Source organism: Cricetulus griseus, chromosome 3, assembly GCF_003668045.3.
Source record: "Cricetulus griseus strain 17A/GY chromosome 3, alternate assembly CriGri-PICRH-1.0, whole genome shotgun sequence".
Taxonomy (NCBI): Eukaryota; Metazoa; Chordata; class Mammalia; order Rodentia; family Cricetidae; genus Cricetulus; species Cricetulus griseus.
Genome location: NC_048596.1, coordinates 183,246,724 through 183,270,790, shown reverse-complemented (window position 1 = coordinate 183,270,790; position 24,067 = coordinate 183,246,724). Strand labels below are relative to the sequence as shown.

The window sequence follows — 24,067 nt, the reverse complement described above, 5'->3', positions numbered from 1 at the left end:
AAACCCTGGGTAGGTGATACTGACACAGGTGTACTGAGGCCACAGAATACATGAGACTCTATTTCAAAATGACAAAAACAGTAGAATTTGATCTCCTCTGAAAGACATAACAGTCACTACCACCACTGGGACAATCAAGCCCCACTTAAATTTCATAGAAAGATACAGAATACCAAGGAATAATGTGGTCAATTGGAGAGTGGAAAACACTTGCAAGGCCACAGAGCATTTAATTGAGATGGATTACTAGAGAGGCCAATGTTGCAAACTTCCCTATGTTAGCAGGAAAAAAATCTTCCTTCAATTTGAGACTATTCTCTGTCTTGTCTCTCTCTGTCTCTCTCACACACACAGCAATCCACCTGCCTCTGTCTCCCAATTGCTGTGATTAAAGGCATGCGCCACCACTGCCTGGTGAGACTATTCTCAAATGTTTAAGGTTTCCCCAAACTTAAATCTAAAGAGGCTTTTTTAGGCTTAACTTTAGATTCTTTGTTCCACAAAATGAAATTAATAAATCAGCATCCTGATGAAGAATGTGTCTCTGATTTTAAGCCCATTCTAGACAAGGTCTGAGGCGATGCTTGTAAAAGGGACAGTGACAAAATCTGATATCAGAAACTACTATCTCAGCATGTTTTTCTGTTTGACAAGAAATGAAGTTCCATGTATGGAAGACCTGATAATATACAACCCAGTGAATCTGGTGTCTGATGGGAGAATCCTGGTGAACCCCTGCAATGACAGCTGATCAGCAATGCTTCCTCATATTTCAAAGCAAAGTCTCTTGTTTATAAGAATACTAAGTATATAATAAGAAAATCTCTGTGTGTTCAAGGCCAGCCTGGTCTACACAGTAACTTCCAGCCTGGTCTACACAGTAACTTCCAGGACAGTCAAAGATACATAATGAGACCCTGTTTTAAAACAAAAAACAAAAAAATTAAGGGGAGAATAAGTAAATAAGAAAATTTTACTGTAATCTTAAAAGGGGTAGGGATGACTAGATACAGAAACAGTTTTAAATAAAAAGGGCAAAAATCCAAGTTAATACTATTTTCAGACACCACAACAGTGTATAACATTAATAACCTGCATTTGAATATAGCCACCATACCTTGCCTTGTAATACAAGTTCATAAGGCAGGTGTCCTACTTTGCTTTCTGTTGCTGTGACCAAACCAACTTGAAAGGAGAAAAGGCTTACACTTCCACATAACAGTTTAGCATCCAGGGAAGCCAGGGAAGTGACTTAAAGCAGAACCACAGAAATATGCTGCTTACTAGCTTATCCAGCTACTTTTCTTATAAAGTCCAAGCCTCCATTCTAGGGACTGCACTGTCACAGTGGGCTAGACCCTCCTCCATAAGTTAACAATGAAAAGACAAAACAAAACAAAAAAAAAAAAAAAAAAAAACCATCCAGACATGACCAGAAGTCAATCTGATGGAGGAAATTTCTAAACCGAGGTACCATCTAACTAACCAGCACAATAGCAATGTGTGTTCTAAATAACACACACCGAGAGAGATGTGAGCATTACTCCTGCTTTGATACAGACATTGGGAAGGATTGGATAAACAAGATGACTTCCTATCAGAAAGAACAAAAATTGAGTAAAAAAACTCCAGTCCCTTATACAATTAGACTACAAAGGGACCTACCAGGTCATGGTTCAGTCTGACACGTTGGTCAGGGTTGGCACTAGGACTAAGCACAAAAAGATACAGTAAAATATCACCAATATTTAGGTAAGTGCTAAAGTCATATGAACAGGACTTAATTTAAATAATCAGGTCACATGAGAGTTTTGAATCATGGTCTTGTGTCACCACACTGACACACTACATATCAGCTAACACCAGTTTTCCCAGACAGATGGACTGACATTCTAAATTAACTTTCCAGCTGGGAATAAAGTGTAAAGGAAGAAGGAAACTCTTATTTTTAAATACCTACATGGTAGGAATTATGTTCTCTGTCACCCTTCATCATAACTTGATGGGGTTCATGGTTAGCGAAATGATGCTTAAACAGTGTTATTTTCCTCCCATCACACAGAACCTGTACATTTACTTCCTCATATCCTGTGTGTGTAACTCATCTTCCACCCAGAACCACAGGCCGAGAGAAGATGAAATATTTTAGGAAAATTATCTGCAGAATTATTAATTTTACATAAATGATGAAGACAGCTCACACATGTTTTAGTCAAACTCAAGACCATACTTTCCAGGTAAGTACAAAATACTGTTCAAACTTTTCTTTCTGACAAACCAAGAACAATTTCTCAGGTGTTTTTAGTTTTCTTCTGTTTGCTCCGCTTTTTGAAGTTCATTGTTTTTGGCAGTAAGTGCAATGTGAATGGATTAACATTCCTTTCAGCTTGTATTCTATCTTAACCTGGAAAATACCCAATGATTTTGCAATACTTCCCTTCCCCACCCCAAATTGAAAAATGTATTCCTTTCAAAAAGAATTCTAGGGTTTTTTTGTTTGTTTGTTTTCTTTGTTTAAATTGCTGCAATTAATACTTTAGGACAAGAAAGATGACTCAGGGGTTAATAGGGCTTTCTGCTCTTACAGAGGTCCTAAGTCTGGTTCCCAGCACCCAGGTTAGACAGCTTGTAACAGTATGAACTAACTCATGCACATATATATGTTCACACACATAATTAGAAAAAAGAAAAAAAAAACTCACAAATAATACTTTACTAAAGACCACTAAAGGATTTTCATATATTACATTACAGGAGCATAAACCTAACCCTGATAGTAAGACTTTTACCACTTAGCTATACTTCCAGTCCTCTTTATTTTGACCCAGGGTCTCATTAAGTTTCCCAGGCTTGCCTTGAACTTGCTCTGTAAACTAGGTGGATGGACCTTAAAACTGGAGAGATGGCTCAGAGGTTAAGAGCACTGGCTGCTCTTCCAGAGGTCCTGCATTCAATTCTCAGCAACCACATGGAGGCTCACAACCATCTAAAATGATATCTGTTTCCCTTTTCTGGCCTGTAGGTATACATGCCTGAAAAACACTGTATGCATAAAAAAACCAAACAAAAAACTGTGATCCTCAGCACTCAGGAGGCAGAGACAGGCAGATCTCTGTAAGTTTGAGGCTAGTCAGGTCTACAGAGAGAGTTCCAGAACAGCAGGACAGTTTTAGAGAAACCCTGTCTTGAAAAACAACAATAAGGGGCTGGAGAGATGGCTCAGAGGTTAAGAGCACTGACTGCTCTTCCAGAGGTCCTGAGATCAATTCCCAGCAACCACATGGTGGCTCACAACCATCTGTTATGAGATCTGGTGCCCTCTTCTGGTGTGCAGACATACATGGAAGCAGAATGTTGTATACTAAATAAATAAATAAAATCTCAAAAAAAAAAAAAAGAAAAGAAAAAAACAACAAAAAACCTGTGATCCTTCTGCTTCAGCATTCTGATTAACAGAAACTACAGCTAACTAATCCAACTCCCTAGTTCTTTTCATTTCATCACTTTTCCCCCTCAATGGAACCATATCACCATCACGAGTGAGTCTACAGATCTACACTTAAGAATTTTATAAATTAGAGCCGGGCGTTGGTGGCGCACGCCTTTAATCCCAGCACTGGGGAGGCAGAGGCAGTCGGATCTCTGTGAGTTCGAGACCAGCTTGGTCTACAAGAGCTAGTTCCAGGACAGCCTCCAAAGCCACAGAGAAACCCTATCTCGAAAAACCAAAAAAAAAAAAAAAAAAAAAAAAAAAAAAAAAAAATTAGAAATTAGAGGCTGGAGAGTTGGCTCAGAGAACAAGAGCACTAGTTGCTCCTGCAGAAGACCTGAGGGGTCAGGATCCACAGGCAGCTCACGTTCCAGGGAACCCAATGCCCCTTTTTTTAGCCTTTTCTATGCAGGCACCAGGCATACACATGGCACACATATGTTATAGAATAAACTTTTTGTACACTGTGAAGATGTGTCTATACTCCTGAGACTCCACCCTTCCTCCTCCCTAGTGTCCTCTGTGTCTTAAAGGCATGAGTCATCACCATCCAGAAATAAGTGGTTTTCAAAATGTAGATTTTCACCGGGCAGTGGTTGCCCACGCCTTTAGTCCCAGCCCTCAGTAGGCAGAGGAAGGCAGATCTCTGAGTTGGAGGCCAGCCTGGTCTACAGAGCGAGTGACAGGATAGGCTCCAAAGCTACACAGAGAAACCCTGTCTCGAAAAACAAAAAACAACAACAACAACAACAACAACAAAAAATCAAAGGCTAGTCAGATGGTGGTGGTGCACACCTTTAATCCCAGCACTCAAGAGTCAGAGACAGGAAGATCTTTCTGAGTTTGTCGTCTACAGAGCAAGTTCCAGGATAGGCTTCAAAGGTATAGAGAAGCCCTGTCTGGAAAAACCAAATAAATAAATAAAAATAAAAAAATCTAAGGCTGGTGCCATACCTAGCATTTGTTAGTTTCTTGATCCAAACTTGTCCACCACAAAAACAGTCTATTTCAATGGTTAGATCGGATGAAACTAGTGCATCTTATCTCTGTCATCCTAGATAAGTAGTTTAAGATTCCTGTACTCAATTTCTTCATATTTAAAGTGTATGGAGCTAGGAATGTGGTTCTATGCACCTTTTAATCTTAGCTACGTAGAATCTAAGGCAGGAGAATCCACTTAAATCAAGGAGTTTGGGACCAGCCTGGGCAAAACTGTGAGATTTCATTTCACACAAACAGATGATGAGCAGGGCTGGGGTTTGGTGATAGTAGCAGAAGTCTTTAATCTCAGCACTCAGGCAGCAGGGGCAGGAGGATCTCTGTGAGTTGGAAAACAGGCAAAGCTGTTATACAGAGAAACTCTGTCTTGAAAAACCAAACCAAACCAAAACAACCAACAACAAAAAACAAACCAAAACCAAAAACAGGGCTAAGGATGTAGCTTAGTTGGTAGAGTGCTTGCCTAGCTCACAGGAAACCTTGGTTTGATCCCCAGCACATATCTACTGGGCATGGTGGTTCATGCCTGTAATCCCAGCACTTGGGAGGTAGAAGCAGGAAGAAATTCAGGGATACAGGAAACACTGTGTCAAATAATAATGATGATGATGATATAATTAAAGAGGATGATGTCCATTGCTCCATGGGCTGTTAAAATTGTTATAATGCATACCAAAATTAGGACAGTAAATTCTCAGCAAGTCATTTAATTTCTATTTATATTACTATTGTGTATATGATGTGTGTGTATGAAAATGTATATGTCATGACCCAAATGAGGAGGTCAGAGAACAACTTTCAGAAGTCAGTTCTCTCTTTCCACTGGGCTACAGGGATCAAAACCTCTGATAATCAGGATTGCATGGCAAGTACTTTACCTGCTAAGCCATTTCACTGGTCCTGTTTTAATTTAGAAACAAAAAACAAAACCACACCTATTTTTTGTATATGAATATTTTGCCTGTCTTCATTATATACATAACATACATCCCAATCTTCTAATTCTTAAAAATACATAAAAGACAAAGAAAAATTTTAAAGTAAAATTTAGGTATGAAAGTACTTTTAGCTTCCTAGTCCCACTATCTCCACTGTTAACAGTGGATATAATTTTGTTTAACATCCACCCCATTAATATTCAGTTTGATGCATTTTCAAACCTCCATATATGTGACCCAGGCCTAGACCACAGTCTCTATCATCTTGGTAACATTGGCATAGTCCAAAAAGAGGGCAAAATGGAGCTAATTAGAATCCTTCTCTGGACAGGCACTGGTGACACATGCCTTTAATCCCAGCACTCGGGAGGTAGGTGATCTCTGTGAGTTAGAGACCAGTCTGGACTAGAGTGAGTTCTAGGACAGCCTCTAAAGCAATACAGAAAAACCCTGTCTTGAAAAAAAGAAAAAGAATCCTTCTGTGAGCTGGTGCGCCATGGTGGCGCACGCCTTTGGTTCCAACACTCAGAAGGCAGAGGCAGGTGGACTTCTATGAGTTCGAAGCCAGCCTGGTCTACAAGAGCTAGTTCCAGGACAGGCTCCAAAGCTACACAGAAAAACCCTGTCTCAAAAAAAGAAAAGACAAGACTCCTTTTCTGAAGCTGATAAGTAAGAAATTACTTATCAGGTGGAAGTAACTAAAATCAGGATAACTTAGAGCTGAGTGTGGTGGCTCCTGCCTGTACTCCCAACACTCAGGAAGATGAGACAGAGAGTCAAGGCCATCCAGGCTACGCAGTAAGAGATCTTGTTTAAAAAAAGTTAGGATTAGATATTCCTAGACCTGCTGGTACTGCTGGTACCATCTTAGCTGACTATACAGAATTAGACTCTCTGCAACAGGAACTGTTGTGGCCAACCAAGATAATTTGAGCTTTTGGATTTTACTGAATCTAAACCTAGAGCCAAGCTCAGTCTTAGGAGTTACCTGAGGTAACACATACCACTTCAGCTTAAATTAGTATTTTGGTTTTCTGCAACCAAATAATTCTTGCTAAAATAAACTTGTATATTCTGTTTTGATAAACATAAATTTTATCTAAATCTATTTCTGACTTAAAGTCCTAGCCTAAGAATGCTCCCCCCACTCCATCAGATCTCATATACCAAAGCTGAACTTGTTATGTAGATGAAGATGAGCTGGAACTTCTGATCTTTCTGCCTCCCTCTCCAGGTGTTGGGAATTCGGGCATGCACCACCACACCAGGTTTATGGAATGCTGGGGACAAACTTAGGGCTTTGTCCATGCTAAGCAAGCACTCTACCAACTGAGCTATATCCTTGGCCTGAATGCTACATATTTTGGTTGGCTTAGCTGGAAAATTAGATAATGAGTATTTGCAATGTTTCTAAAATTCATAGAAAATTATGTTCAAAGTACCATTAAAATTAATGTTCAGAATAATTTAGAGTGGTAAGAGTTTTTCAAAAGCTCCATTTGTTGTACTCCACTAAATTATACAGCTACCTAAAACACCACATTCACTATCCTCTGAGAAACTCGCGCCTTCAATTTATGTGTTTCCAGAGGCAAAGTAAGTACCTGAGTTCATATAGAACACTCATTGGCTATATGTTGGGTAGATGAGTAAGGTCTAGTGTTTTTCATTGAAAAGGGATATTACAAACTACCAGTTGATATGATTGAACGTTTATTGCAGGGCAGTGGTGGTACACACCTTTAATCCCAGCACCTGGGAGGCAGAGGCAGGCAGATCTCTGTGAGTCCCAGACCAGCCTGGTCTACAAAGTGACCAGGACAGCCAGGGCTACACAGAGAAACCCTGCCTAAGGAAAAGAAGAAGAAGAAGAAGGAGGAGAAGGAGGAGGAGGAGGAGGAGGAGGAGGAGGAGGAGGAGGAGGAGGAGGAGGAAGAAGAAGAAGAAGAAGAAGAAGAAGAAGAAGAAGAAGAAGAAGAAGGAAGAAGAAGAAGAAGGAAGAAGAAGAAGAAGGAAAAAAAGAAAGTTTATTGAAAAAATACTTGTTTTCCCCAAGTAGATAATGAATTTAGCTACCTCATGAGTTCAAAGCCAGCTGGGGCTAGATGGGATCCTATCCTAACAATAATAAAAAATAATTACTAGATATTAAATGTTACACTACAACATACAGTATAATACATTAAATTTAAAAACTCAATAGGAAAAAATAAAGAAGAAAAAGAATAGGAAATCCCAGGCTGGAGAGATGGCTCAGCGGTTAAGAGCACTGGCTGCTCTTCCAGAGGACCCAGGTTCAATTCCCAGCACCCACCTGGCAGCTCACAACTGTCTGTAACTCTAGTTCCAGGGGATCTGATACCTTCTCACCACTACATAAAGTTTTTTTTTTTTTTTTTTTTTTTTTAAAGGTAGAAAATCCAGAATCAGGCCACACACACAAAGGAAGATGTCCTTCAGCTGGGCACAGTTGGAGTACACCATTAATCCCAGGGAGACATAGAGGTTTTGTTTTGTTTGGGGGGGTGTTTCAAGACAGTTTCTCTGTGGCTTTGGAGGCTGTCCTGGAACTAGTTCCTGTAGACCAGGCTGGTCTCGAACTCACAGAGATCCGCCTACCTCTGCCTCCCTAGTGCTGAGATTAAAGGTGTGTGCCACCAACACCCTGTAAATCTCTAGAGTTTTAAGCTAGCCTAGTCTAGATAGAGACTTCTAGGTCAGCCAGGGTTACATAATGAGACCCTGCTTCCACATAACAATGATGAGGACGATAAAATTAAATAAAAGATGCACATCAACTCAATGACAAAAGGACAGGTCATTCCCAGAGTAGCAGACAGAACTAATCAAGCAGACTAGTTATTCCAGCTGAATCCAGATATGGCTTCGATCTGTCTTTCTTAGGACAACCACCATCAATTATCAAACTTAGTGTACAAAAGGACTGACAAATAATGCTGAGACAATCAGTTGACTATTTGAAAAAAAGAAGTGTTTTTTTTTTTCAGATTTTAACTCTACTGTATACTTTATGCCAAATTAAAGCGTACATAAAAAGTTGAACAGGCCAACAAGATGGCTCAACTGGTAAAAAGTACTTGCCTCAACAAGGCTGGTGACTTGTTTTGGATCCTGAAGAACCCATGTAAAGGCAGAAAAAGAAAACTTAGCTGCTGAGCCATCTCTTCAGTCTCCTTGCTTCCCCCACACACACACACAAGTCAGGGTTTTACTGGGTGGAACTCACTGTGAGGATCAGACCAGTGGTAAACGTGCAGCCATTCTGCTTCGGCCTCCCCTCTGTACTGTTTGTAAACCACAACTTTTCCCCTCAAATGCCACACAGCAGACTTACACTGCCTGACAGCTTTATAACAGAGCTGAACAGCATGAGTGTCCTATCCTCCATACTATTCCATTCCTTCACTGGTAACCATTCCTCTACTGCTCCTGGACAGAAGTCTCACAGCTAAGTCATTATAGTCTATGTGTCACTGTATCCTGTCATCTCTTGCTTTGAAATAGTGATTTTTTTTTTCTGCCTCGCCATCTCTGGGATCAAAGCACCAGTGCTTAGTAAACAGAAACTTGCTGCAGAAATACTGTCCCAAGTGTCAAATCTGTGGGCACATGGACAGTCAGGAAGAGGCTATCTAGGCAGGAGAAGGTTCCTAGTGTGCTCTGCTATGACCTTTGGCAAGTCTCCCTCCATGGCTGTCACCTATGATTTGGATTATTTTACTGCAACAGCTGTAGTTTCTCCTAGCTCTGTTCTTTCCTCTTTGCACAGCATCCCATGCATCGACTGCTGCCAACCTAAAATTCTGTTCCCATCATGTCACTTCCTGGCTCAAAAACAGATTGCACCACTCCTTCCATCCACGAAACCTCTCCCTCACTCTATTGTACTTTCCTTCTTTCACACAAATATGCCCCATCTCTTCCCTACTTAAAACATAAGAATCAACCATAAGTGAAACTGTATATATCATTCAATTCTGTCATCACTTTTGTTTCTTTCATTTTGCTGAACTTTTAAAAAATATGGTCCACTCGATGTCCTCTGCTCCCTGCACCCTGATGAAACAGGTCTTAGGAACATCAACAACCTTATTCTCTCTCTATCAGACCTGGTAGAGTTTTTATTTCACAATTTCCCCTTTGTAAATGTGCCTGCCTGTCATTTTGCTATTATGCCATTTTCTGCACCCGCCCCCATCTTCCCTTGCTACCTTTTTCTAGATTCTTCCTCTGCCCTGACTTTAAAAGCAGAGTTTCTATAGTTTCTATCCACCCTGCTTCTATTTCTTTTTCATTTGCATTACTCTCGATGACTTTATCCACAATTACCACCTCTACCCTGATGTTTCATAAATACTCAATGCTGTTCTGACATTTCCCTTGAGTACAGACTTGTATCTATTTCCAACCAGCTTCTGGCCTTTTCCACCAGGATATCACATAGGTAACTCAAGTGCAACATGCCCTGAAATGAAGCTCTTTTATCATTACTTCAAACAATTCTTTTTGGGGGTGGGGTGGAGGGGGGTCGAGACAGGGTTTCTCTGTGGCTTTGGAGGCTGTCCTGGAACTAGCTCTTATAGACCAGGCTGGTCTTGAACTCACAGAGATCCACCTGCCTCTGCCTCCGAGTGCTAGGATTAAAAAGGCATGCACCACCACTGTCTGACCTCAAACTAATTATTTCATGTTCATTTTATAGGTTGTTGTTTTTTTTTTTTCTTTAACGTGTTCTTTTGTTATTTAAGACAGATAGTCTTAAGTCAGTCTTCCTTCCTTTGGTGGCCAAGAGTTACAGCATGTGGGGCATGGTCCCTGTTCTTGCTGGTTTCACAACTGTCCAGCTTCCCAAACCAGAAATCTTGACTTTTGCTCCATTTCTTTCTGTCCTATTTCTTTTAATAATTTATTTATTTTTATTTTCAATGGTGTTTTGACTACATGTATGACTGTGTGGGGGTGTCAGATCTTGGAGTTACAGACAGGTGTGAGCTGCCTCATGGATGCTGGGAATTGAACCCAGGTCCTCTGGAAGACCTTAACTGCTGAGCCATCTCTCCAGCCCCCTTCTCTCCTATTTCTAACTTTTTTTTTTGTTAATTTGTGTTTTTTATACAAGGTCTCTACATATCCCTAGCTGTCCTTGAATTCACTAAGTAGAATAGGCTGGCCTCCAACTCACAGAGATCGTCTATCTGCCTCTGCCTCTGCCCATCACATATGCCAGACAAGTGATCTAACAATGAACTATATACCCAGATTTCCCCTTTCTTTTCTTTCCTTTTTTCTTCTTCTTTCCCTTCCTTCCTTCCTTCCTTCCTTCCTTCCTTCCTTCCTTCCTTCCTTCCTTCCTTCCTGTTTTTTTTGGGGACAGGGTTTTTCTGTGTATTAGCCCTGGCTGTCCTCAAACTTGCTCTGTAGACCAGGCTGGTCTCGAACTCAGAGATCCGTCTGCTCCCTTTTTATTTTTATTTTCAAACAGGGTGTTGCTAAGTGGCTAAGGCTAACCAGATTTCCTCTGTAGCTCTAGCAGGGCTTGAACTTGTGATCCTCCCTCCTCAGCCTCCCAGATAGCTGGGACTTCCAGGCTTCCCACCACCCTGACCAGTATCAACACTGCAGTTTCATACTATCTCACTTAGTCTCTAACTTACTGATACTGGGAAAGTCTCAGAACTTGAGCTTCTCAGTTTCATCTGCTGCCCTCACCCTTCCATAACCCTCCCTCATTTAAAAAACATGTGCAGCTTTCCAGGCCTAAGCCTTTTTGACAGTACATCTCTAATCAGTAATAATTTGAGCAGACTCTCAAGAGTACCTATTACCACTATATATTATAAAAGCATATAAAGCCAGGCGTTGGTGGTGTACGCCTTTAATCCCAACCCTCAAGAGGCAGAGGAAGGCAGATCTCTGAGTTCGAGGCCAGCCTCTTTTGGCTTACATGGGCACTGTACATACATGGTATACAGGTCCCTGCAGGTAAAACACAAATACACAATAAATAAAAATAGAAATATGAAATAGGTGGACAGCCAGGGCTACACAGAAAAATCCTGTCTCAAAAAACCAAAAAGGAGCCGGCGTGGTGGCACATGCTTTTAATCCCAGCACTCAGGAGGCAGAGGCAGGTGGATCTCTGTGAGTTCGAGACCAGCCTGGTCTACAGAGCTAGTTCCAGGACAGCCTCCAAAGCTACAGAGAAACCCTATCTTGAAAAACCAAAAGATGAATACAAATCTAAAAAAAATGTTTTTTAAAAAAGGGAAATGTCGCTTTCTGTGCCGATATTGCTCCCACCAACATGGTAAACGTTCCTAAGACTTTCTGGACGTTCTGTAAGAAATGTGGCAAGCACCAGCCCCATAAAGTGACACAGTACAAGAAGGGCAAGGACTCTTTGTATGCCCAGGGAAAGCAGCGTTATGTCAGGAAACAGAGTGGCTATGGTGGGCAGACTAAGCCTATTTTTCCAAGAAAAGCTAAAACTGCATAGAAGATTGTGCTAAGACTTGAGTGTGTTGAGCCCAACTGCAGATCTAAGGGGATTCTGGCTATTAAGAGATGCAAGCATTTTGAACTGGGAGGTGATGGGAAGAGAAAGGGCCAAGTGATCCAGTTCTAAGCTGCTCTTGTTATGGAGACAATAAAATCACAATAAAAGAAACACACCTCAAAAATAGAGGGGGGAGGAATGTCAGCTCAGCCTTTTTGTTATAGTTTGCAGTATTACAATTATCTTCCATCCATAGCTCCTTCATACTAACCTCTAAACCTATAATTCTCAACCTTTCTAATGCTTTGATCCTTCAATACAGTTCCTCATGTTGTGGTGACCCCCAACCATAAAGTTATTTTTGCTGCTACTACATAACTATAATTTTGCTACTGTTATGAATCATAATGTAAATATCTGATATGCAACCCCACGAAAGAAAGGGTCATCCAATCCCCCAAAAGGGTTGTTATCCACAGGTTGAAAACTGCTGCAAGCCATATGCCCATCTTGTGAGGATTAGTTCAAATCAGATGATATAAAATGAAGCTGCTCAATTAGAGACAATAGCACTCTAAATTCCAATCTGATAACAGCAAACAAATGAGTAAGGTCACCAGGACCAACTCCTGTTCCTTTGTGAAGCCTCTTCTCTTCCCTTGGCACATTCCTTTATTAAATATTCCCAAGGCTCAATTTCTTTTTCTTTTTATGTTAGAGACCACCACTTAGCACTGTATACAGGGCATACATTTCCTATTTCTTCTCATGTGTTAACTCCAGTCTATAATCTCAGCCAGGAGACTGAGGCAGCAGGAGCAAGAATTGGATGGAGGCCAGCTAGGCTGCACAAGATCTTGTCCCAAAGGAATGTGAGTCTGCACATATGAGCACAGCAACTTTCTTAGGACCACCATGTTGTCTCCTTTACACATCTACCTTTTTTGGGCAAAGAGTCCCACCTCTATGAAAGTTTTACCACAGAAATCGATAATGGTCCCTTGTTAGACGAAAGGATAGGGATAACTCCCAACTTGGAATTCTCAATATCTATCACATACCTTGAATGCTATGGGTATTTGTTAAATGCTGAGTTACAAAACGAAAAAGATCCAATACCTCTGGCTTTTTTCAAAGTCTTGATAAACCTAATTAGCTTTACCTTCTTCCCTTGGGTCTGTAACAGCTAGCTCTCCACTGAATTTCCTACTATATATGTCATGTTCATTTGGCTTTTATTCAAACTACCCTCTCAACATGGATTGACTTCCATCTACAGAGAAGCTATCTTCTATTTCAAGCCTGAGATCAAATTCTGCTTCCCTCCAGAAGTCAAATTCAACTATCCATCCCTCATCTGATTACTTACTTCAGAGAAATCGCAACAGATTGGATATTTTAGCAATTATTCTCTATCTGATAGTCTTCTCTTTCTCCAATTTAGTTATTTCTTTCTTTTTATTTTAGAAGCAGTCCTATTTTACATATTAATCCCCCATTCCCTCTTCCTCCTATCCTCCCATGTCCCCCATCGATCCCCCAACCCCCCCACCCACTCCCCAAGGATAGTGAAGCCCTCCCATGGGGACCATCAAAGTCCTTCACATCATTTGGGGAAGGCCCAGGTCCTCTTTCTTATATCTGGGCTGCAATAGTATCCTTACACAGGGAATGGGCTCCCAAAGTCCATTTGTGCACTAGGGATAAACACTGGCTCCACTGTTAGAGGTCCCGAAGACTGCCCAGGCCTCCTAGCTGCACCCACATTCAGAGGGCTTGGTTCTGCCCAATGTTGGTTCCCCAGCTTTACACACACACTCATGAATAATTATTTAAATGAATAATTATTTAAAAAAAAAATTCCAGGGAAGGCCTGAAGAGATAGCTCAGCAGTTAAGAGTACTGATTGCTCTTCCAGAGGACTCGGGGTTCAATTCCCAGCACCCAGATAGCAGCTCACAACTGTCTGTAAGCAACTCCAGTTCTGGGGACACAACACCCACAGCAAAACACCAATGCACAAAAATAAAAAATAAAAAAATTAAAACAACAGCAAATTTCCAGGGAAGAATCTTGCCTAAAGAAAACAAAATTTCCCCATCATCACTCCCCCACCAAATAAAAAGATATTCTGAGGTAGTCAGTGATTCTCATAGCTTAGTGAACCTCAGTTTAGTTAGCTGTACAACAAAAATAAACTCCCTACTTTATTTTATTTTTTGTTTTTGTTTTTTTGAGACAGGGTTTCTCTGTGGCTTTGGAGGCTATCCTGGAACTAGCTCTTGTAGACCAGCCCGGTCTCGAACTCACAGAGATCTGCCTGTCTGCCTCCCCAGTGCTGGGACTAAAGGCGTGTGCCACCACCGCCCAGCCAAACTCCCCATTTTAAAGGGCCATATAGAGAGCAAAGGAAAACAGGTGTCAGTGACAGTGGTACACAACTTTAATCCCAGCTCTCGGGAGGCAGAGGGTGGCAGATCTTCATGAGTTCACACAGCTAGTTCCAGCACAGCCAAGGCTGTTACACAGAGAAATCCTGTCTTGAGAAATTAAAAAGAAAGAGAGAGAGAGATTAACAAAGAAATAAGAAGCTGGGCATGGTGGCATATGCAGAAGCAGGGTTATCTCTGAGTTCAAGGCCAGCCTGGTCTACAAAGAGAGTTCCAGGCCAGACAAAGCTACACAGTGATCTGTCTTCCAAAAACAAAATCACTAACAGGCCTTTCTCCTTGAAGCTGAAGAGGTTAAGAAAAAAGAAATTGAGCTGGGCGTTGGTGGCGCATGCCTTTAATCCCAGCACTCAGGAGGCAGAGGCAGGCGGATCACTGTGAGTTCGAGGCCAGCCTGCTCTACAAGAGCTAGTTCCAGGACAGCCTCCAAAGCCACAGAGAAACCCTGTCTCGAAAAAAAAAAAAAAACAAAAAAAAAAAAAAAAAAAAAAAAAAAAAAAAAAAAAAAAAAAAAAAAAAGAAAAAAGAAAAAAAAAAAGAAATTGAGTAAATGTCTGACAAGAGACTAGAGGAAGAATTCCTTCACCTCACCTCACCTCTCATACATACATACATACATACATACATACATACATACATACATACGAGATCCTTTAGGATTCTTAGAGATGGCTCAGAGGTTAAGAGCACCGACTGCTCTTCCAGAGGTCCTGAGTTCAATTCCCAGCAACCACATGGTGGCTCACAACCATCCGTTATAAGATCTGGTGCCCTCTTCTGGTGTGCAGATATACATGGAAGCAGAATGTTGTATACAAATAAACAAATAAAATCTTAAAAAAAAAAGAATCCTTTAGCTCCATTCTCTAACCTCAGGCAACAAGACACCAAGGCTGCTATTGACATGTGGTTGGGAAGAATATGCCTGAAATTCCCTGCCCACACCACAAGAAGAACATTATGTAAAGTCAAGGCAAGGTTTCAGGCATCTAACCAGAGGAACAAATCATTACATTTAAGGAGAAATGTCCCCCTACTCTATACTCCCCAAGATTTTGTAACCTAGGCTGTTCTCAAACAGCTGTCACTCCTCCTGGCCCCTTCCCTTAAATGTGGGGATTATAAGCATCCAACAGCTACCCTGAGAGGAGTAGTTTCATCAGGATGCCAGTGCCCCCCTTGAAGCAACCCTTCTTCCTGCTTTAATCTCTCATGTAGCAGACTAACTCTTTTTTTTGTTGATTTTTGAGACAGGGTCTCTTTACATAGTCCTGGCTATTCTAAAACACACTATGTAGACCAGGCTGCCTAGAACTCAAGATAAGATCCTCCTGCCTCTATCTTCTAAGTGCTGGGTTCATGCTACCATACAGGACTTTAAACTCTCTTATCTTCTACAAGTAGCCTATGTGAGTCAAGCATGGTAGCACAGGCCTATAACCATGGCCCTTTGGAAGTAGAGGCAGGAGGATCACAAGCTCAAGATCAGACTCACCACATAGTTATGCCTGAGGAAGGAGAACATGGCTACATGAAACTCTGGCTTGGGAGGGGGCTGTCTGGAGAAGACACCAGCTCTCAATTTTAAATAGTTTGACTAGCTCACTAAATGACTCTTTTAGAGATTTTATACTTGAGCAACTTTATTTTTACAACCCTTGACTTAAAAGGAAACACCACAAACTCATCATACTTATATAGACAAAAACTGCTTGTCTTACACAAAATGGGAAAACAAGTCTATAGGCTAGGTAAAAAGGCTTCCAATAAATGTTATTATGCCACTATCTGTAAAACATTTTCTAAAAGCACACAAGGCTTATGAGTGAACTATTGAATACTGGGAAGCATTTACTAGATGGTTGTCATTTTACCAGGTTCAAATCACTGGTAAACAAAAACCTTTTGTTTTGCATTTTATTATGGCATAAAAGGGCTGAACTAACTGTCTATCCATCACTACTGCATACCACAAATTGAATGAAATTCAATATTCTGGCTCTAAGAATTTATACTTGATAACTTACCTAGACCATGTCACACTACTTTAGTTTTACAAACCTATGCCAATTTTGCTGTAGTTTTACTCCTTTGATTAACACTAATTTCTGGGCAGTGTCTGGCCTTACCTAAAATTGGGATAGAAACCAGACTCATAAATAAGACATTATAAAAGTGAGGCACTGCAATTTCACAATCAGAGCACTTGAAAAAAAAAATTTTTTTTTTTGAGACAGGGTTTCTCTGTGTATCTTTGGCTGTCCTGAAATTCACTCTGTAGACCAGGCTGACCTCAATCTCAGAGATCTGCCTGCTTCTGCCTCCTGAGTATACTGGGATTAAAGGTGTGTACCACAAGCCCAGGCCCCCAAAAACAAATTTTTAACAGTCTTTAATTATGTGTACATGTTGTGGTGGGTGTGTTCAGGTGCCCTTGGAGAAGAGACGTGTCAGATGCCCTAGAACTAGACTTCCAGTTGGTTGTGAACCACCTGATGTACATGCTGGGAACTGAACTGGGTCCTCTGACAAAAGGTGTACAGGGTCTTACCCACTGAGCTATCTTTCCAGCCCCATGTTACTTCTTGTTTTTTGAGACAGGGTTTCTCTGTGTAGCTCTGGTTGTCCAGGAACTCAGATTTCCATCTGCCTCTGCCTCTGGGATTAAAGGGGTTCTCCACCACTACCTGGCCCCTATTTTTTAAAAGCTATTTTTTCCCCAAGTATCACAGATTTAAGGTGAAGACTAGGGCTGGAGAGATGGCTCATCAGGTAAAGTACACAGGCTGCTCTTACAGAGGACCTAGGTTTGATTCCCATTACCAACATCAGGTGGCTCACAACCATCTGTAACTCTAGTCCCAGGGGATCTGACACTCTCTTCTGGCCTCCAAGGGCACCAAGTATACACGTGGGGTATGGATATATATGCAGGCAAAACACCTCTATGTATAAAATAATTTAAAACATTTTTAAGTGAAAACTGAACTGGATACGGAGGTACACGCCTGTAAATCCAGCACTCATGAGGCTGAGTCAGTGAGATGACCTCTTTGAGGCCAGGCTGTCTGTCTCTCGTGTGTGTGTGTGTGTGTGTGTGTGTGTGTGTGTGTGTGTGTGTGTGTGTGTGTGTGTGTGTGTGTGTGTGTCTGTGCTGAGAATAGTGGAACTTGCCTTTAATTCTAGCATGTGGAAAGTAGAAGCAGACCAATCTCTTGTGAATTCCAGGTCAACAACAACAAACAAACAAATAAAAAGATGAAAATTATTTTTGCCAAATTATACTTGGAGCTTCTTAGTTTGAGAACCTTCCCTTTGGTTCTCCTGCCAGTAATCCTTTCCATTCTGACTCATTTCTGCACATTTATGACCATCACTTCCTTGAAGATCTGCCTCAAAAATCTGGCTCCTTGGGAATCCCTCCTGGGCTGATCCCATTTCCATCAAATACTTTTTTTTTTTTTTTTTTTTTGAGACAGAGTCCCACTGTGTAATCCTAGCAGGCATGGAACTCAGTATGTAGACCAGGCTGGCCTCCAACTCATAGAGGATCTGCCTGCCTCTGCCTCTTGAGTGCTGGGATAAAACGTATGAACTACATGACTTGTTAAATTTGCAATCCCTTAGCCCCTTGTAGTTTGTACTACAGAGTCAAGTATTTAATATTTTCCTCCCTAGAAGTTGTTTTGCATTTTCTGTCATTTCCCCACGTTAAGATAAAATAGGGGCAGCACCTTTCATATTCTCTATTATATGCTAGCAGCAATAAATGCTCCTGGAATGACTGACTCAACAGCGGAAATGAAGCTGGTCGTGCAATTATTTCTAAAGCAAGCAACTGGCTTTTCATTTACAATATTCCATTACCTTCAACATGCATAAGCCTTTGGAGATGAGATTCAACTCTATTTCAGTTGCATCAATTCATATGAAACAGCACACAGATAACATTTACATGTAAGGTAAAGAATAACTGACTATTCACACATAGCGTGTGATGGCATGGTTTCGGGATTCTTATAAAATTCTACTGGTCTTGAGGCAGCACGCCTGCGAGTGGTAGAGAAGCTGGCATCAGTCTGTTGCAAAAGGGGCGAAACTCTAGTTGGCAGTAAAATGCTCAAACACGTGAGCCTCCACTGTTAAACAAGGCTCATTAACCACACAAACTTGCTGTTTCAGCTCTCTGCCTTCCACGAAGTGCTATGATCTCCTCTGGTTATTGTTGAGAGCCAATGATGGGTTAAATTCCCATAAATTAACTAGTGCTTTGGTGGTTTGCCCAAGCAAACTGCTGGCATCGGTGTGGATGGATTTAATAGACCCGCCCGCCCCGGGAGCCCGAGGTGACTTAAGAAAGCGCCCAACCGACGCTTCTCAGCAGGCAAAAAGGAGACTACAGAACTCGAGCCGATCGCCCTCTCGGTAGTTAGCGCTTAGTGTCAGCTTATCGTGCAAGGGGGTGAGCTTCGCGTGCGCCTGCTGTCCCCCCCCCTCCACCCCCAATCTCAGCTGAGTCTCGCTGAGGGGCGGCAAAGCCACACTTCGGTGTCTACCCAACTTTGTCCTGGTAGGGAGCATCAGATTTTCCACACTCCAAAGCCCCAGAAGAAGAGGTCTGGTGGCTGAGGCGGAGGGAAGCGGCTCGCCCCGCAAAGGCGTCAGGGTGGCAGAAACAAAGTGCGCGCTGGCGAGCCCAGACCGCCACCGCCCGCCCGGCCCCGCTCACCCTCCAGCAGCACCTCCTTGCCCGCGCGCTTCAGCGCCTGCACGGCCTGGTCGTGGGTGGCCTGGCGCAGGTCGGTGCCGTTCACCGACAGGATGGCGTCGCCCAGCCGCAGCGCCCGGCTCTGGTCGGCCGCCAACCCCGGGAAGATCTTGGAGATGAGGATCGGCATCCGGTTCTCGCGGCCGCCCTTGATGCTGATGCCCAGGCCGCCCGCCTCCTGCTTCACCACTCGCACTCGGCGCACGGGCGGCGAGGCACCCGCCTCCCCAGCGGGGTCGCGGGGCGGTGCGGGCGGGCTGGGCGGCCCCAGGCCGCGGTTCGGGCTCCCGGGCAGCGAGTCGCCGCCGCCGGCGCGCCGCCGCCGCCGTTCGGGGAGACCGTTGAAGGCGGCAGCCGGGGCTCGGGCTCCACCGCCGCGGCGTCGCCCGTCAAGCTCAGGCTCTCGCCGCTGAGTTCAGCCACCACCCGCACCCACCGCTCCCGTAGAAGCAGCTCCACCAGCCCCGCTTTGGTGGCCCGCGTCCACACCGCCATGGCCGGCCCTGCTCCCGTGGCCGCCGTCGCTGCAGCTCCCTGGATTCCAGTCAGGCAGCCTCGGCGCTTCCCCCTTCCCGCCCGAGGGGGGCGGACCCCTCCCCTCCCCCCGGCGATTCATTATTCATGAGGGCCACGCCCACTTTCCGGAGGGGCGGGGGAAGGCCGGCGAGGCGGCTTCCGGGAGGTGAAGTTGTCCTGGTTCGCGGAAAGCTCTTGGTAGGTGGGCAGCACCTCTCGGGCAGCTGGGCTCCTCGCAGTCCTTCGCTTTGGTTCTCCTTGACCCCCCCCTCGAACTCCTGACTTCTAAGAGGGCTGTCCGGGCACGAAAAGCGAAGTTAGGATGGAGAGGCACTTTGTGACCCTTCAGGGCCGGGTGGCACATTCGTTCCTGCATTGATTGGTTCTTTGCAAATGCTCTAGGCGCTCAGAGGTGTGCTGGGGCTCCTTTTAAGGCCCTGGAGACAGAGTGAATAAAATGCACCACAGCTGAGAGCTTGTGGTCTGGTGGGAAAGAAAAACAGAGGCAACTAACTAGGTGTGATTCTCTGTGGTTAAAAGACTGTACAAATGTGCCTAGGACAGGATAACAAGAACATTTGGTTGGTCTTGGGGTAAGTAGCACAGAGCCGACAGAAGAGAGAATAGCACAAGCAAAGGATAAAACGTAAGTGGACATGGGTCCAAAGGCATGAATCCAAGGCTTTGCCACTGTTTTACTTTTTTATTATTAGTATTATTATTTAATTTAAGGTGTATTGGCGTCAGAGCCCCTGGAACTGGAGTTACAGTTGTAAGCCACCATGTGGATGCTGGAAATTGAACCCAGGTCCTCTGGAAGAGTAGCCAGTGCTCTTAAGCTGAGTTGTCTCTCCAGTCCGTGTCACTGCTTTTTTAAATCACCTGTTTACTTGCCTGTAATTAGAGGGGACCATATCTTCTTAAACACTGGGAAGCCACAGTGTGCAGGGTCAAAGACATTTGCAGAGTGGTGATGTTTTAATAGTTTCCCCAGAGAAACAGACCAATGGATATATAGTTAACATAGATTGTGCAGAATTAGCCACAAGATTGTGGAGGCTGAATTCCACAATCTGCCATCTGTAGCCCCAGGAAAGTTGGTTGGTATACTTTGAATCAAAATCCAAAGACCTGAGAACCGGAGGAGCCAATGGTAGAAGTCTGAAGGTTTTAGAAGACTGGAGGCTTGAGGAGAAAATGGGAGTGGAAAGCTACAATGTAAAAAAAAGAAAAAAAAGTTGGCCCAGTCCATGGAAAACCCAGGAGCAATGAAGTGTGGCAGAAGAGAAATGTCCCAGTTTCCACATAGAGTGAATTTACCCTGTGCTTTATGGTTCCATTGTAGTTCTCACCTGACTGGATAATGCCTGTTCACACTGGTCGTCTTTACTCAGGTCACCATGCAAAGGATTTCTTCCAGAAACACATGGACACACCCAAAAATGTTTTACATCCCTCTATCCAGTGTCTATCCAGGCATGTTTTAGCACAATCAAGTGAAAACAAAAAATTAACCATCTGTGGTGGCACATGACTTTAATCCCAGCACTCAGGAGGCAGAGGCAAGTGGATCTGTGAGTTCGAGGCCAGCCTGGTCTATAAAGTGAGTGAGTTCCAGGACAGCCAGAGCTGTTACACAGAGAAACCCTGTCTCAAATAAAATAAAATAAAATCTAGAACCCATGATGCTGAGAAGGTAACATCTCTCAGCAAAATCATTAGGACCAAGATGCCCCCTAATCTTTCTTTAGTAGTAGAAATAAAATTCCCCAGGCTTTCATTTGGGCAGAGAAAGGGCAAACGGAATGTGCATCAATTCTTGTAAAATGGCAAGTTCAAAGGATCACTCAAAGGAAGAGGCTACACTGTGGCCACGTACCACTCTATCAAAGTGCATTCCTGTGCAGACAGGACATGGGCTAAGCATTCAGAGCCTGAATGAATAAAGAATTCAAAATGAGAAATGTATCTTTTTATCAACAGAAAAGGATCGTTACAACAGGTCTTTGCAGTGAGTGGGGCACGATTTTCCAAGCTGCAAATGTCAGCGAAAGCTCATCCCTCTAGCCTTCTCCTAAATCAACTGTAGTAAAGCTGGCTTGTTGTTCCAGCAGGTCCCAATGTGCCCAAGTGCACCTGCAGTCACAGGCATTTCTGGCTTTCCTCCAGCTGAGCCAGAGCCCCCAGAGGCCTGAGTTATGTGAAATTTCTGCTTGTTAGAGAGCATTTGGCAGCTGATCCTTCAAGAGTCTGAGCACTAATTTTAACACTTTTGCATATGTGATCATGAGGGGGCAGGGTTTGGGCAATCTAGGACACCTTTATTAGCAAAAGGGAAGTGCTGGAAATTCTTTCCAAGAGTATGAAGGACTTTTTGTCAATAGAGTTGGAGGAAGTCACAAATTATTGGTGAGGACACTTATGTAAGATAGCAAGTTATATAACAAAATATTTAAACCTGGGAACAGGCAAGGTAATAGAGATTACTTGGGAGTATTTTCTTAAAATTATTTTGAAGCAGTACCTTTGGCCTAGACCTCACTACAAAGGCTTGGTTGGCATTGAACCTTTTGCCTCTCTGTACCTATTGAGTATAGTGTGTGTGAAGTAGGGCAGGTACACACAACCTCAGGTGTCAGTCCTCTTTCCACCATATTTTGGGACAGGTTTCTTGTTTGCTACCGTAAATACCTGGCTGGTTGGCACACGAGCATCCAGAGTTTCTTGTTTCTGCCTTCCATCTTGCTATAGGAGCCCTGGGATTACAGGCATGAGCTACCTCGCTGCATTTTAATTTTGGTTCATTGATTCAAACTCATGTTCTCATTTTTTTTCAGCAAGAACTTTTAACTAGTGGGCCATCTCTCCAGCCCTTTTGCCCCCTGCCCCGAGACAATGTAACCCAAGCTAGCTCCAGTTTGCTGTGTAGCCAAGAATGACCTTGATTTTCCTGCTTCCAAAGTAAAGTCCATCTTCATAGTTGTGTTTCCACATTCTTTCACTCAGATACTCACCCATCCAGTATCTTTACACATTCACACCCAAGTCCTTCAGAATACCTCTGGTACCTTTTAATTTCTTTCCCACCCGCAAGACCTCATCCCAGCTTTCTGTGACTCCCTATGTCTTTGGTACTTTTCCTTTGAACAATGTAATTCTATGCCTAGGCTGGAATGCCCTACTAAGTTATATATTCCAGGAAGGCAAAGACCACCTATCAATTAGTTTTGCTCCCCACTATTTGAAAAATACTGCCTTGCAGAGGGGAAACTCATTAAATATGTGACTGATTGGTACCCATGTTTCCTGTGCTGTCATCTTTTCAAATAATCCGTATGAAAGTTATGGGTTCCGTGCAGGGTAGAAATTACCATCTAAGAAACCTCAAGTAGTTGGTGAAATCTACTTACTGTGGATAATGAAATCTGAAGTAGGGAACACATCTGTTCCCATGGCTTCCTAAGGACAGGGAGACAAGCTTAGAGAATTCTTCTAGCAAGCATATTTTACCTACCTCTAAAAGAAAACGGCTGACACAATTCCTAATACCTTTCATTCCTGTCACCTATATCAATAGCTCTTCTCTGTTAACAATTGTTCTCTTACTGTTTCTCAGAACAGGCAGAGCTCATTACTACTTCAAAATGAGGGGATGTCAGTAGCTCCTTGGGTTCTGTAATTCCATCCTAAAATTCTGAGCCAGGCTGACTCTAAGTTTCTTCAAAACCTAATGACTGTGCAGAGCTTGTAAAGCAGAGCTGTACAGTTAAGAACTTGAAGGCCAATTTGGACAGGGTGGTGACATATTCTTCTAATCCTAACACTCAAGAAGCAAAGATGGGCAGATCTCTGTGAGTTCAAGGCCAGTTTGGTTTAAGAGTTCCAGGCTAGCCAGGACTACATGGTAAGACACTGTCTCAGAAAACATAACAAAAACCACAACCCAGTTTGGTCACTTACTAACTGCAATGCCCAAAGGGGACCGAGGTCATGAACCTTAGTATCTTTTTCACTGCCTCTAAGGGCACTTCGAGGGTATATGAGAGGTATATGAACTTGATGTACAAAGCGACATTAAAACGCACTACAAGAGCTAGTTCCAGGACAGCCTCCAAAGCCACAGGGAAACCCTGTCTCGAAAAACCAAAAAAAAAAAAAAAAAAAAGCACTAACTGTTGTTACCTGTTGACCTTCAAAAGGCCAGTGGCAAACTGTGGTCCAAAGTCTTTGCTGTTTTGTTTTTTGTTTTTTTTTTGTTTGTTTGTTTTTTTCCGAGACAGGATTTCTCTGTGACTTTGGAGGCTGTCCTGAAGCTAGCTCTGTAGGCCAGGCTGGTCTCGAACTCACAGAGATCCACCTGCCTCTGCATCCCGAGTACTGGGACTAAAG

General features: G+C 43.0%; 1 protein-coding gene and 1 pseudogene across 1 annotated transcript in view; one reads left to right on the top strand and one right to left on the bottom strand.

The window, feature by feature from the left end:
- Positions 1-19,719, bottom strand: part of Sntb2 (syntrophin beta 2) — an 82,724-nt gene extending 63,005 nt beyond the window's left edge. The window contains 2 exon segments of the mRNA XM_027405934.2: positions 19,124-19,519; positions 19,522-19,719. Of these exon segments, the coding sequence (XP_027261735.2) occupies positions 19,124-19,519; positions 19,522-19,657 (532 nt within the window). The 5' untranslated portion in view covers positions 19,658-19,719.
- On the top strand, positions 11,658-12,110 carry LOC107980031 (annotated as a pseudogene).
- Positions 19,720-24,067: the final 4,348 nt, after the last annotated feature.